Source organism: Gorilla gorilla, chromosome 10, assembly GCF_029281585.2.
Source record: "Gorilla gorilla gorilla isolate KB3781 chromosome 10, NHGRI_mGorGor1-v2.1_pri, whole genome shotgun sequence".
In the NCBI taxonomy this organism is placed as follows: Eukaryota; Metazoa; Chordata; class Mammalia; order Primates; family Hominidae; genus Gorilla; species Gorilla gorilla.
Window position 1 is genome coordinate 61,407,499 of NC_073234.2, and position 16,106 is coordinate 61,423,604.

Sequence of the window (16,106 nt, forward strand, 5' to 3'; positions counted from 1 at the left end):
CAGGAAAGAACAGAGCTCTACTGACACCTGTGATTTTTGACCCCCAAGTGAGACACTTGTCAGATTCGTGACCTACAGAGCTGTGAGATAATAAATGTGTTTTGTTTTAAAGTCACTAACCTTGTGGTAATTTGTCATGGCAGCAACACAAACTAATATATTTACCAGGGTTAGAGAAAGGAAGATGAAAATCAAGGCAGTCTGTACAGGACAAAATTTAGTGTGGGCTGAAGTCGCAGCTCTTGCTCAGAGGGAGTTACAAGGCTGTCAGTGAATTTCAGCTCCTCCCCTTACTGTTTTCCATTAATCCAGATAATCTGCAGTTGCCTGTTGCCAGTATAATGACTTGAAATAGGCTTCAGAACAATATACCTTTACTTCAGTCGGCCTCCAGTTCACCCACTTGGCTCTCACCAGAGTAATGTCTTCATAGAACAGATTTAATCCTGTTATTTCTGTTTAAACTCCACTTTGTGATTTCCCATTGCCTACAATACAAAGTCCAAACATATAGCATTATATTCAAGTCCCCTCCATAACAGAAGCTTCTGCTATAGCCTTACATCATACTTCTCATTTGTATGCATTCTTTTTTTTTTTTTTTTTTGAGATGGAGTTTTGCTTTTGTTGCCCAGGCTGGAGTGCAATGATGTGATCTTGGCTCACTGCGACCTTCGCCTCCCAGGTTCAAGCAATTCTCCTGCCTTAGCCTCCTGAGTAGCTAGGATTACAGGTGCCCGCTACCATGCCCAGCTAATTTTTTGTATTTTTAATAGAGATGGGGTTTCACCATGTTGGCCAGGCTGGTTTTGAACTCCTGTCCTCAGGTGATCCACCCTCCTTGGCCTCCCAAAGTGCTGGGATTACAGGTGTGGGCCACCGTGCCCGGCCCCTCATTTGTATGCATTCTGTGTTCAATCAAGGTGAAGTACTTATGTCTGTGAACCCAGCATACCATTTTGCACTTCAGTCCTTCAGATGTGTCATTTCAGTGACCTCCAGTGCCCTCCCAGATCGCCAGACCTGCTGGCAAACCTCTATGACAAGGCACAACCCTAACATTAATTCCCTGGAAAATCAAGAAATATTCTACAGCAAATAAATTATTTGCTCTGTCCTTTATGCCTCACTGTTGCTTTTACGTGTCGTGATATTAAAATATTGTCTTTCCATTACATTCTTTTAAATTAAACTATGAGCTTCTTGAGGGCAGCAACAGGATTTAATAACATATCTGTGGGATCTTAGTAATTCACATAGCTTATACACTAGGTACTTAATAAATAAATATTCAGTGTACAAGTGATTATGTTACCTAACCTGGCCAGAAGACACGGAGGTGCTATTGGAATGCAAGTTTCTGAATCCCAGGTCAGTTTTTGGTTGCATTCTGACTCTATAACTTAAGTACCTAAAATACTTTGTATAGCTCTGGAAATTTTTTCATTTTAAATAAAATTTAGACAACTTATTCTGTTTTATACTACTCTCCTTTCTATCCCTTCATTTAACACTTGTGATTTCATTGTTTTATTTTATTGAAAATGAAAGCATCAAAATAGCTTCTGTTTTAATTTTCCCCTGCCTCTATATGGAAGAATTATTTTGCACAATATAACTATTCTTATTCTTAAATTATTGTGAAGATTCTGAAACTTATTAGCATGACACATGTCAAATTCTTTTGGCTTTAAATATTTGAATTTTCTTTCAATATTTCTGTTTTCTGCCTTTTTAGATTTGGTATTTATGTTAATTTCTTAGTGATTACATGTAAGGTTTGACATTGCCATACAGGTCTTTATGAAAATGTATATGGTAGAACTTGGAAACTATAAAACACTGCACAAATGGAATGAATTGTTTTCATAATTGTTATCATCACTTTACACTCTGACTGCAAAACATTTGCAGTTTTCATGATGATGGGAATAATTCCGCTGGGAATTTCTCTTTTTGCAACAGCTGTCAGAATTCAGTCTTAAAATGGGTGGCAGCTTTTTTAGTGTGATCAGTAAAACACATCATCCTTCATGCTACATAGTTAATTTATAGGTTTGGTTTATTAATTTAAAAAATGAAAACACTTTTTCTCAAGATGAATGAGTCCATGTTGGTATTAAAATTTTACATAAGAACCATCATCATTAGTTTAAAAAATAGTAGACAGAAGCCATTGATGAATCAATGAGACTTAAACGTATTCAAAACAGATTTGATTTTTGAAATACTATGAAGGTATTGATAACTATTCAGAAACTGTAGATTTTTAACTATGGAAATATTCAGCCTGATTTAACATATTGCTTGGATGACCACTGTCTGATGTGAGTAAAGCTAACTTGTTTTAGAATGACTTGAAAAGCTGGGCAAAGCCATGGTTCAGAATGTGTATTTAATTCTATCACATTTCATCAGTGACTCACCAGCAGTATTTTGTTTTCTTTGTTTTCAGGTTAACTTTAAAATAATCAGCTGGTTTAGCTATTAATCTTTCCACCAGAAAAGAAATGTCTTGTGAGAAACTTGTCATCCTTAAATGTGCCAGACATATCTTCCATTGTGCATCAACAAACTGGCATTATGGTCTTTTAAAAGCCAGTCTCCAGTGAGTTCACTTAGCACGAAATGAGTCTACAGAGCTTAATCATGCTAGAGACTTAGCTCGCCAGAGTACCCTTTTTCAGGAAACATAAATGATTCTCATGGGTCTCATGTCAGTTTCTCATCTTTTTACACAGTGCTAGATACATTCTGACACTGTCTTACTCATTGTGTCTTTTTTGAGGCGTTCCTTCACTTGTCCCAGATTTTTACCACTATATTACATTCTCTTATGGCAGTCTTTTAAGGACATTAATTCACAGTGTATGATGACTTCTGATTCATTCCATGGACTTGGAGCTAATATAACATAACCTTATTATGTGGCCAATTAAAGTGATACAGTTTTAGTGAAACTACCAGCTGCCACTGTCCCTAGTTGTGGGATGTGCATCACTTTGGAAGCCTTCAACCTTATCTACTTGCTCAGGTGCCTTTTCTTGATTATACAAACTCCAAAATAAATTTATTTGAACATAGTCTTTATATTGTGATCTTTTCAACAGCTTGCATGAATTCCCACGTTAATTTGATGTTATTACTGTAGTTCTCCTTATATTTTTTTCAAATTGAATACATCTTTTTCTATCAAAATAACCCTGTTTCTTTGGGTAACTATCAATAGCAATTGTTTTATTCATTGCTTTGCAGGTACTACAGTGCAACCATTCTGCAGATGTCTGGTGTTGAAGATGATAGACTTGCAATATGGCTGGCTTCAGTTACAGCCTTCACAAATTTCATTTTCACACTTGTGGGAGTCTGGCTTGTTGAGAAGGTGGGCCGCAGAAAGCTTACCTTTGGTAGTTTAGCAGGTAGGTGGCTGGATAAAGAATTCAATTATAAACTTTATTTCCTAATAACTTCAAGTTTAACCTTCAAAAATACAATACTTACACCACTTCTAATATTGGTTTCTCAGCCAAACAACAAAAAAATTAGAGTTCTTCTAGACCAAAAAAGAAAAAAAAAAGAGCTTTTAACAACTGTTACGCTACGTGACTAGAAACTAGAATGAGTAGAAACAAACTGCAAGAATAATTTGGATCTACTGAGGGTAACATTTTTCTGTTACTTGAGTTCCACTCAAAGGTACAAAAGTGAAAAAAAAATTGTTTTTTGTTCTATCCTTTTTTGAAAAACTAAAAACTTTGGATTCAGAAACTCACTTTTTAACATATATTTTTAAATTTGAAATACAATGGAATTAAATTTGGAGCATTTTTTTTCAAAGCTCTTTCAGCAGTGGAATATTAGAACCATGTAATTTCTTCACAAAGCAGGGACAGACTCTTTTGTGTTTGAAACAGGCCTAAATTCCAGGGTAAATTCTGGTTGGTTAAATGTATTTTCTATGATAGCGAAATAAAGCAAAACCTTTTTTTTAATTCCCAAGTATCTTTTGTGTTTAAATTCTGCCCATTTTATTTATTATTTCACTGTACACAAGGACTGTTTCATTGATAGAATGAGACCCACATCTTTAACATTGATTTTACATGGCTGCATGGTATAATTTTCTAATTTTTTTCAAATATACAAGTACATTCCTATGTATCAATTAGCTATACTCTAATAACTCCTTTATAAGTTTATTTGGAGTGAGAATGCATTTTTCCATTAAAATATAGTTTCCAGGGCAGCATTAACTAAATTCTATTTTAACCAAATTGTATCGAAAACATTGATCTAATAGAACTGTTTCGGTCACTCATCCCAGATTTGATGAGAAAATACATTCTAAGTTCCAAACCCAGTTATCAGAAATACATACCCTCTCCTGACCCTCATTCCAGAAGGAAGAGTAGAACGCTTTCACCTCCTGTTCTTGCCTAAGCAGTGGGAGCCCTTGAATCCAATAATGTGCGCTGAACTGCAGTATCAGTGCTGGAGGGAAAGGTGAGAGATTGTCTGATTAAGGGGCAAACATGATTGCCAACAGCCAGGATATATACTGAACTAAGACAGTAGGTAAATGAATAAAAGTGAGGGACAAGTTAAGGTTTCAAAACCATGTTTATAAACCTGTTGAAGAAACCAGAGGTATATAGCCTGGAGAACAGACTAAAGGCAGAAGCCTACCAGGTATTTTATTTTAGCAGATAGTAGATGTTATGAGGACACAGATTTTTACTTAATATAAGAAAAATATCCCCAATAATCAGAGCTATCCAGCAATGAAATGGACTGAATCATTAGGATAGTAAACTCTCAACGAAAGGATAGATTACTATCAGGCAGTGATGTGTTAAAAATAAATTTCCACAGTGGGCTGGAAATTGGATTTGCTGACCCTTGATTTTCAGATGAATGCTAAGAAGAGATAATAGCTGCTTTTAAATATTTTTAATGGATGACACCCTTCTTTTTAAATAGAACTCCAGTATATTGCTACCTCAAGAAGTCTATTTTTTAAATAGAACTTAATTGCTTCTTCAATTTGGGATTTGGCCTTTGAGATCTGGGGAAAACTGACTAAACATTATTTCTAGCAACCTGTGTTCGTTCCTTCATTTGGTATTCCAATAAAACACTTTCTTATCAGTTCTGTAGGATTTTTGAGCCCTTATTGATACAGAGCTCCAGACTGTTTTGATTTAAATAGTGTGACTTTGGGCAAGGTTCTATTTCCTCATGTGTGAATGGGGATTAATTATCATCCCTACTTCACAGAGATGTAATGAGGATTTAACACATTTACAGATGTATAGGATTTCAAATACTACCTGACACAGAGAGTAAAGGGCTCTGAGCATTTTAGCTGTCACAGCATTATTGTTACCAAAGAGTGAGCCTTTGTTGCTTGAGCAAACTTAGTGCAAAAGCAGCCTCCATCGTCATAATCTAGGAATCTTCCTGAACTCTTCTGGCCTATGTCATGTTTCCCTCTCAGTGTAGGTCTTCTGCCCAAGGATTTCCAGAGCCATCCCTGACTGGTAAGGGGAAGTATTAAGACAATTCCTCGGGAAACACCAAGGGATTTCAGGGTCTGCTTCTCATGAGCAACCTATAGGCACTTTTCTTTTTTTTTTTTTTATTTTATTTTATTTTATTTTATTTTATTTTATTTTATTTTTTTATTTTTTTATTATACTTTAAGTTTTAGGGTACATGTGCACATTGTACAGGTTAGTTACATATGTATACGTTTTCCTGCCTTGTTCTCTTTGCAGCTGAAACCCACCAAGGCCTCAGTTCTGTCCACTACAAACACTGTACAGTGATTCCTTAGCTTGAGAGACACAGTCTATTTGATTTCCTTATTATGTGGCCAATTAAAGTGATGCAGTGGATATTACAATGGTTTGAGAGGTAGAAGTCCTGGTTTCTTGTCACAAGCCTCACAGGTCTCCTCTTTTACCTGTACACAGAGTAAATGGTGCCATTCATGTGGTTCTGCTGTTTCAGTGATTAAATAGGTCCTACTAGAAGATAATGACCAATGGACCTTTACACCTTCAGAATAAGAAGTACCATTCAACAACCTTGTTAACACATTAGTATTACTCCAGTGTGACCCTCACTCACGATTGATTTTTCTTTCACATTCCTATACTGATTCTGTGTTAGTTGTATTTTTATTTCAGTGTGTTTTTGTTTTATTCATTTACATGTAGATATATACTTGACATTTTAATAGTACTAACATACTGTTCTATGTTAAATTTCTTAAATTGGCTATAGCCTCGAATTTTTAACCTTTGATTCAGTATTGTTCCCTATTTTGTGTTCTTATTATGATTTATTTTATTATATTGGACTAAAAATAGTGAAAAATGTTATATCAAGATGATTTTTGTTAGATATTCATTCTTTTAAAATGATTACAAATAAAAAATATGTAAGCCTGGACAAAGGAACTCTTTATACAAAGAAGTACAAAATATGTAGTCCATGAATAATCTTAAATGTAGGACATTTTTGGTGTTTGACTTTTTGTATTTTCAAAGCTTGTTCAGAGAACTGGACTTTTCTGGTAAATATTACAAATTTAATGACAAATTCTTGATTCTTTAATATTGGAAGATTTGTATCTATGTAGCTTTATTGGTAATGAATCAGAAAGCCAGAAAGATTGTGTTTTTCCCCCCTCATGTATTTTGGTAGTGTAATATTTCTGAAAACTTCACTCACAGACAGTCTTCATCACAATTGCCAAGGATACTTATTTTAAAACATGGATTATTGGGCCTTAACCCAGATCTACTAAACTAGAATTTCTGAAAATGAGACTTGAAATATGTGCACTTTAGACACATTCCCTAGGTGATACTTATGCACACAAAGTGTGAGAACTACTGCTCTGGTAGAGTCATGGGAAGGGAAATTATTTTGTTTTTTTGAGTATTTACTTAATAAGCCAAACACTGTACCTGGTACTGATTATTACATTAGATATTTTTAATAATGCTATTTATTCAGCACTTTTCACTTCCTGTGGAGAATATTTTTATTTGCCAAATTATATCAAAATTCCAAAATCTAATACTGTATTTGGTTAAGAGAGACTCTTCTCTTGAAACATAAGGAACATGCCAAAACTACACAGTACACCAGATAAAATTCTTTCATCCAAAGCCTTCTTGTATTAGACTCAAATCCAGGTTGTAATAATGAATAATTTGACAATAACCAAATTGATTTTAAATACTAACAAGGTACTGATAAAACATCTGTAACTAACTAAATATAAGTAAAAAGGTAATTCAAGTTGTTTTCTGCTTTAATAGTGTATATGAGTAGATGATAGGACTAAGTGATTATTTAAAAATTTATTTTATAAATAAAGTCGTTTAAGATACCATTTCCTTCTTGTAAGGAGCTTATCATGTCATAGGGGTTTTAGCCCTGTCTTGGCATCTTAACCACTTGTGGAATGCTTTAAAACTCAGATATTTTGTACTGATATTCTGGAGACTGTGATTCAGAGGTTGGGGTACATCCAGGCATTTGCTTCCAACAGGAAGCCAGGATTGAGAAACATCACTATATATAATAACAAAAGAGTATAATGCTGGCTTTTAAAATATTTTCCTCCAAAATGGGCCAAAATAAAATAAATTTGGCTTAAGAAGAGTTAACTTTTACCTATTTAGGAATTTTCTATATACAGAATAGTTTATTTCTCATAATTTTTAGGTTGGTTGGACCTTAAGAGATAAATGTAGAGTCATATTATCCATATTGCAGAACTCTCATTTAGGATAGTTGTACCATACTAACCTCATGACTGTAATTGGATGGTCTTAACAGTTTTTTTTTGTTTTTGTTTTTTTCCAAAAATAGCCAACATTGCAAAAATGTATAGTATGATGGCCCATCCATTCAACCAATATTTATTTGAATCTTTATATGCCAGGCACTAGAATTGGACCTTACTGGATATGTGCTAGGCATACCATCTTAGAGTTTATCATTTTCATGGAGACAGGTTATTTAATGAGTGTTACGAAAGAAGAGACTCATCTTTCCTTCACATCTTAATATATCAAAGTTTCCTGATTTAAAAAAATCTTACCTGTTACATGGCAATAAGATATGGATGTAATTTGGGAAAATAGGGACTCAGATTTTTTGATGGACAGACTAACAGTAAATCTCATGGTTCGTTTTGTTTTGTTTTAGGAGACAGGTATGATCTTCATAACAGACCTATTATATCTCTTTTCTGTTTTCCAGTTTGGGGCTTGATAGTCTTTTGAGAAAAGTAATGGCTCAAACTATTCCTAGTTCTGGTTTGAATTTTAAGCCAATAGTAGTTAAACAAACTGTGATTTTAGTTTTATCGCATTATTGGCCTGGTTTTGCAAAATAGACTTCTGACCTTTCTTTAATCCTCCCCATCCTTCAACTTTGTTCTGTTATTTTGAAGGTTTGCTGTGGCTGCTGCTGCTGCTTGTAATAATAATCATAGCATAATAACTAACATGTCATAGCATTAAAACATCTTTCGGCCGGGCGCGGTGGCTCACGCCTGTAATCCCAGCACTTTGGGAGGCCGAGGCTGGCGGATCACGAGGTCAGGAGATCGAGACCATCCTGGCTAACACGGTGAAACCCCGTCTCTACTAAAAATACAAAAAATTAGCCGGGCAAGGTGGCGGGCGCCTGTAGTCCCAGCTACTCCAGAGGCTGAGGCAGGAGAATGGCGTGAACCCCGGGGGGCGGAGCCTGCAGTGAGCCGAGATCGCGCCACTGCACTCCAACCAGGGCGACAGCGAGACTCCGTCTCAAAAAAAAAAAAATCTTTCAAATACATTATGACATTTAAAATTCACTGTAAGCCCGTAAGGTGAGTATTTTCACTAAGCCCTATTTTACAAAAGACAACATTGAATTATGGAAAGGTTGTGTCCTTTATCCAAGATCACAGAGTCAGGAAACAACAAAGCTAGCTAAAAACTACAGTCATCTGATCCCAAGGTCACCTCTGTACCCATAATGCCTGGCTTCACACACCTACTATGTCTTAAACAAAAACACCTCAACTATTATATAACCCTGTTGTACTTCCATGATGCTTCTCAATGTTCTTTTTAAAATCTATTTTGAATATTTTTGTTCATAATTTAAATTCCCTCCAAGCTTAACTAATAAAACCTTAACTACTACTAAACTGCCCTCCTAAATTCCATGTTTTACACTTATTTTGTCTCATTCAAATAAGTTGTACAAACTAATACAGCCATATTCTCTTTTTTAACTTTTAATTTCAGGGGTTCATGTTGCAGGCTCGTTATATAAGTAAACACATATCTCAGAGGTCTGGTGTACAGATTATTTTGTCACCCAGATAATAAGCACACTACTCAATAAGTAGTTTTTTCATCTTCTCCTTTCTCCCACCCTCTACCCTCAAGTAATCCCTGGTGTCTGTTGTTCCCTTCATTGTATCCATGTGTTTTTAATCATGCAGCTCCAACTTTTAAATGAGAACATGCAGCATTAGGTTTTCTATTTCTGTGTTAGTTTGCTAAAGATCATGGCCTCCAGCTCCATCCATGTTGCTGCAAAGGACATGATCTCATTCTTTTTTACAGCTGCATAGTATTCCATCATATTTTCTTTCTCCATTCTTCCCATGACCCTTTTCGTTTACCCTCACAATGTCTGTGGCTCAAACAATAGTCAGAGACATGAAAAATGTCTTATTTACCATTAGGATGTCTATAAGGGACACAAAAATTATTCTTTTAAGTGATATACTTAATCACCATTCCTATATGTTAACACCAAAACAAATATTTCACTTTCAAATACCAACAGGAAAGAAAAAAGAATACATGTGATATATTATTTCTGGTACTTTAAAGTCTTCAAAATATGCTACTCCATTTTAATAAAACATGCTCTTTCAACTGCTTTAGAAATAACTCATTTGTTAAACTAAAAAGGTTTACCAATTTAAGTCTTACATGATTGAATGTCATTAGAAGAATTTTCTTGGCACCAAAAGGAACACTTGATGGAAATCTATTGTCTTTCATGCTTCTTGATATGTTAGGCACTCAATAATGTTGTCACATTAATTGATTTTGAGATTTTCAGCAATACTAGGTGTGCGTGGTTTCTTTTAAAAAATCATTACCAATTTACTGTTTGGCTAGCAAATGTATTTGCTTTGAATTTCACTCTCATCATGTCTCACAATGAATGTGCTAGTGAATAGTTCTGATAATTTGTTTATACAATGGGAGTATTTTTTAAAAATCCAGTGAAGATAGAGCACGGTATTTTTTTTCAGGAGTTTTTGTTTTTTTCTTTGTTTTTTGGTTTGTTTTTACCAAACCCAGTCTGCCTTAAAATAATATTGTCAACTCTTCTCTAATATAAAACTTTTTTTTTTTAAGGTACCACCGTAGCACTCATTATTCTTGCCTTGGGATTTGTGCTATCAGCCCAAGTTTCCCCACGCATCACTTTTAAGCCAATAGCTCCGTCAGGTCAGAACGCCACTTGCACAAGATACAGGTGAGATTTCATTATGTTCTTCTTCCTTTACATGACTCTGGTAACTTTTGCTTGCTTTTAACTTTTTTAAAGTTGTAGAGATGAGTAGGAGCTTGCTGGGCATCCAGGCTTATGTAAGAAGGGAAGAAAATGGGAAAGGTGGTAGAGAGGGGCCCCCAGGAAGAGGAATAGCTTGTGCAGATGTGTGAGTGTAAGGAATTAAGGAGAGAGTGGGTTGTTAGACACAATCTTGGTGATGTTTCTCTGGAAATTAAAATTAGGGATTGATACTGAATCTAAGCAGGAATACAGAAAAGCTATTTTAGATCATATACAATTCAGTCACCTCTGTGTTCCAAGCAAAGTAAATAACTTTAATCAGTAATTAAACTTTTACAAGATGCACATGCCCTCTGAATATTCTGACAATTTGTACTGATTTGCATGGCTATCCTCTTATTCATTTAAACAGAAGGAAAGTTTTCCCTCAGTACTGAGGCTCTTTCAGAGGATCAGGAAGTAAAAAGTGATGGTGAAAAAAAACAAAATGTTCTAATGGCTAGCTGCAGGCGTAAGAGCTCATTAAATCTAACAGTGTACACACTATGTGATAAATAGATTGAAAAGTAGATAAATGGATAGATGGACTGAGAACACATAAATGAAACTTTGAGTGATTGGACACATCGATTAATATATTTTGCAGCAGAGCTTCAAAGTTTTAAACTGGACTTTAGCCACCATAAAGTCTAGCAATCCCTTTAAAACATATAGATAGAATAAGACCTAGCCTTAACAAAAATGTATATTCCTTTAGCTTGAAATAGATGGACGCAAGTCTCAAATCAATGGGTAAATGATTTATTAACTCATACAACCCTATATGAAATTAAAACATTATACACTAAACTCCACTTGGTATTCATTTAGAGCATCCAGTTGAGCATGAATTTATGGTGGCTGTTCATTACAACAGTGAGGAAGATATATTGGTTCCAAATTGTGATCTATGTGCCTTTGGAAAATAGGCATCATAGCACGTCTTTTATTTTACTGATAAGTTTGTTTATTATTGGCTTACTGACTTTCATAGTCTTTTTATTGTTCTAAGAAGACTTAAGGGTGTCTTCACAGTAGAAGTTAACCGTAGCATCTTTATTTGGACATCTGCCTCAATTGCTAGAAATGCATATTCTACTTTTCTTTTTCTTGATGGATATTTTACTTATATGTTTTTAACACAGTTACTTTGAAAAAGTATTTTAAAAATTACTGTCATTTGAGAATCATAGAATATTCTCCAGATCTAATGTCTGATGTAGATGTATTGTTCAGAAATACTGTTAGGTTAACTAAAGTCAGAAAATCATCGAAAAATTATTAGAAAAAGTTCTTTGAACTTCTGATATAGGAAAGGAATGACTGTAAGTTTTTAATGATTTACATAATGAAATAGTTTTCCTGACATTGACTTTAAAGTTTAAATAAAAATATTTATTGCCCAAGTATATCTCACTGCACAGCAGTTTATGATCATCAGTCTGTTAATCCTTATGATGTAAGGTATTATCATCTAACTAATATTTTAATATTCAATTTTAATGAGGTAAGAGAAGTGATACAGCCTACCTTTATTCTTATTACAAAAATAAGCAGCCGTTTTTGAAGATAGAACCAAATTTTAGGTGTCCTTCGGGAGTCAGTGGATATGAAAAACAATTATTTATTGTATGCGTAACATATTAGGCTTTGTGGGAATTTGACAGTATGTATTTATAGTCTAAGTGATTTTGTAAAATATGGCTGCAGTCCCCTTAACTGGGTTTTTATGGTTAAAACCATCTATAATCCTCTACTCTACCAGCTGAGCAGTAATTGACTGTATTAGTTATTTTAAAATAACTAAAAGAGTAGAATTGGAATGTTCCTAACACAAACAAATGACAATTGCTTGAGGTGATGAATATCCCCATTACCCTGATTTGATCATTACACATTGTATACTTGTATTAAAATATGACATGTACCCCATAAATATGGTCCACTATTATGCATACACAATAATTAAGAATAAAAACCATCTATATACATTTCCCCTTTCCTTAAGACAAACAGGAAAAATATCACATAATACCTTAAGATGACTGAAGTTCACTTTGTAAATGTAGATAGTATGCTTTCCCCATGGAGTGATCCGTATAGGAAAATTTAGCAAATGAAACAGATTTTAAAGGAGAAGTAGTTTAATATCTTAATAACATCATATTCTATTCTATTAGTGGGAGCATAAATTGTTCTTCATTTTAGAAAGTGATATGGTTCTGCCTAATAAAAGTTAAGTGCCTATGTCCATTGACTCAGCACATCCACTTGTAGAAATCTATAGACCACAGTGATGAGTATGCAGTTCATTCTTACTAGAGAAGATTTAAGAAAGTAAATGGTTAAAGAACAATGATTCTTGTTGATTTTAATTCAATAAATATTGGTTGCATACCAGGCCAAAAATATTGTAGGTTAGAGCTCCCTAATGACTTGAGATTCAAGAGATCGACAACCCTAAATAATTTTCAATCAGGACATCTCCTTTTTAGAATATTTTAAGTTTTTGATTGATAATGTATTTTCCAAGGCCTGATTCGATTCTCTGGACTGAATGTATTAAAGAATGTCTTTCAGAACAATGAGAACATAGGGACACAAGGAAGGGAAGTAACTACACACACTGTCGCCTGTTAGGGGGCAGTGGTGGGGGAAGGGAGAGCTTTTGGATAAATAGCTAATGCATGCGGGGCTTAATACCTAGGTGATGGGTTGATAGGTGCAGCAAACCACCATGGCACATGTTTACCTATGTAACAGACCTGCACGTCCTGCACATGTATCCTGGAACTTAAAATTAAATTAAAAAAAAAAAAACACCTTTTAGATCTGCTTTTAATAGATAAAAGTGTGTACAAAGATAAAGACAGATGCAAGTTGCTGTAGAAAATGTTTGGCCACCTGTATAAAAGCTGTCATAGGGTCCCAGCTGCAGCTAGAAGAAATAACGCTAGCATGGGTATCATCTGAATCATATATCTTTATGAGAGTTCACACACATATTTCTTTTTTTCACACCCATAATTCCAATATGACCTTCAGTTCCACACTCTCAAATTACTAATGTTCTATTCCTTTCATTTCCAATTCAAAATATTTTCTCATAAGAGCTAGCCAAGATTTGAGGAATCAAACCTTTCCTATGTATGCTTCCCTCAAATACTTGACGTATTATTATTTATAGTGTGATCTCAGTGTATGTAAATCACTATCATAAAACATTTAAAAGTAGACAGGTATTTCCTAAAGCATACAGTTGTAGAATTTCAAGGTAGCCTTGCCCTAGGGTTTTTATCTAATTCACTTATTATTTCTTCATGCATCTAAATATATTATGGATCACCTACCATAGGATTATAGTAAGGATAAATTAACATATGGAAAATGCCTTAAACAGTGCTTGGCACATAATAAGCACTCAATAAACATTACAGTCATTGTTAGAATTAATAAAGCCTGTAATAGAAGATGAGGTTGGGATGATGGCACTCAGAGAAGATTACCTTGAGAATGGGATGTTTGTACTGAGCTCTTACAAGAAGAGTGGAGTATGTCACACGGAAAGAATGGCAGGTACAAAGATCCTGCAAGGCAGTAAGGAACCTGGCAAGTGCAAGGAACTGAAAGAAGATGACTATGGGGTCAGAGAAGATTCAGATAAGACTATTAAGACAGATCAGAGCCAAATCATGTAGAGCCTCAGAGGTTTTTGATCTTCAGTCCAAGAACGTAAGTCCATGGAAGAATTTTAAGCAGGGGTGTACCTTGACCACATTTTGAATTCTAAACTGTCTCTGGGTGGGTGTGGGTGCCACCAAGAGCATGTGTTCATGTAGGGAGACTGGTTTTTTACAGTTGTCTGTGAGAGAGATGACAGTTGCCTGGATTACGGTGGTGACATTGGAGATAAGCAGGTAGACAGATTCTCAGTGTATTAGGAGAGAAAAATCAATAGGAAATTTAAAATAAATAATTAACTGTGGCCATAGGAGGAAGGAGTCTTTGGTTGGTTCTCAATTTCTGCATGAGAAAAAAGGTAGACTAAATCATAAAAATAAGATGCAGCAATTGGAAGATGTAAGACCATGGGTGCAATTTTGGACATGTGGAATCTCAGGTGTCCATGAACCAACATCAGCTGGGATATTGAGTAGGTATTTGGGAAAACTGGCCCGTAGTTGAAGGATAGTTCTAGAATGAAGAATTATTATCCATGCATGATAATTAAGTCCATAGACATGGGCAACATCTTGTTCACAACTAAGATCTTTATCAAGACTCTAGCTACCTTTGCAATTCATAATCTATTTGTAAACCACTAGTAGTTTACTAATCAATTGGGCAGTATCTCTCCATTCTTCAGGCTTTTAATCCCAGCATAGAATCACAAGCTATTCATGCTGGAAGGCCTTAAATGTAACCTAATTCAAGCCTTTCATCTTACACCTACACTTACATCTTACTTAGTTTCCTTACTGAGGTCCAAATAAGTCACACTCCTCTCCTAGGGCACACAGACTAACCACCTATTCTTTAGGCTTCTCTTGTCCCCATACAGACCTTCCTTTTTTAGCTAACACAGTTCTTTAGGAGTTATTGTTAATATGAAACCAACGACACATCAGCTTCTTTTTCTATTCCTTTCAAACCTTGCTCTTCTTGCTTTGGATCACGGACATGGTTTTTCTGTTAAGATGACTTGTACAATTAGGTAATTCAAGGAATTTAATGATGCCTAGCATATTACCTCTTTGATACAGATCTTGCTATATTTTAGACTCTGCTTGAGTAGAAATTGACAAAAGGGACTATGCCTCTAGTTCATTATACTTTTTCTTTTTAATACTTCTCAATTAAGGCCAGACGCAGTGGCTCAGGCATGTAATCCCAGCACTTTGGGAGGCCAAGTCAGGCGGATCACCAAGGTCAGCAGTTTGAGACCAGCCCGGCCAACATGGTGAAACCCCAGCTCTACTAAAAATACAAAAAAAAAATTAGCCAGGTGCGGTCGTGGGTGCCTGTAATCCCAGCTACTCGGGAAGCTGAGGCAGGAGAATCACTTGAACGCAGGAGGTAGAGGTTGCAGTGAGCTGAGATGGTGCCACTGCACTCCAGCCTGGGTGACAAGAGGGAGACTCTGTCTTAAAAAGCAAACAAACAAAAACTTCTCAATTAAGAGTCTTAACCAGGGTCATCTGCAGAGGTACTTAAAGTCACCTGTTTTCCCTTCCCAGCGGTCAGCCTCACCAGGACAGTGGCATGTTGTTTTGAAATGCTCCCCAGGTGATGCCAGTACATCTTCCATTAAGAACCACTGCCATAATGCTATCACTTTTTTTTTTTTTTTCAGAAAAAAAAAAAAAACTGCCAGCTTTCTTTCTTTTTCTTTTTTTTTTTTTTTTGGTTTTTGTTTTGTTTTGTTTTTTGCTTCTTGAACATTGTTAAACTAA

General features: G+C 35.2%; 1 protein-coding gene across 1 annotated transcript in view; it reads left to right on the forward strand.

The window, feature by feature from the left end:
* SLC2A13 (solute carrier family 2 member 13) overlaps positions 1-16,106 on the forward strand; it is a 347,978-nt gene that overhangs the window by 232,427 nt on the left and 99,445 nt on the right. The window contains exons 5-6 of the mRNA XM_031001118.3: positions 3,256-3,419; positions 10,455-10,575. Of these exons, the coding sequence (XP_030856978.1) occupies positions 3,256-3,419; positions 10,455-10,575 (285 nt within the window). The remainder of the gene's footprint in view (positions 1-3,255; positions 3,420-10,454; positions 10,576-16,106) is intronic.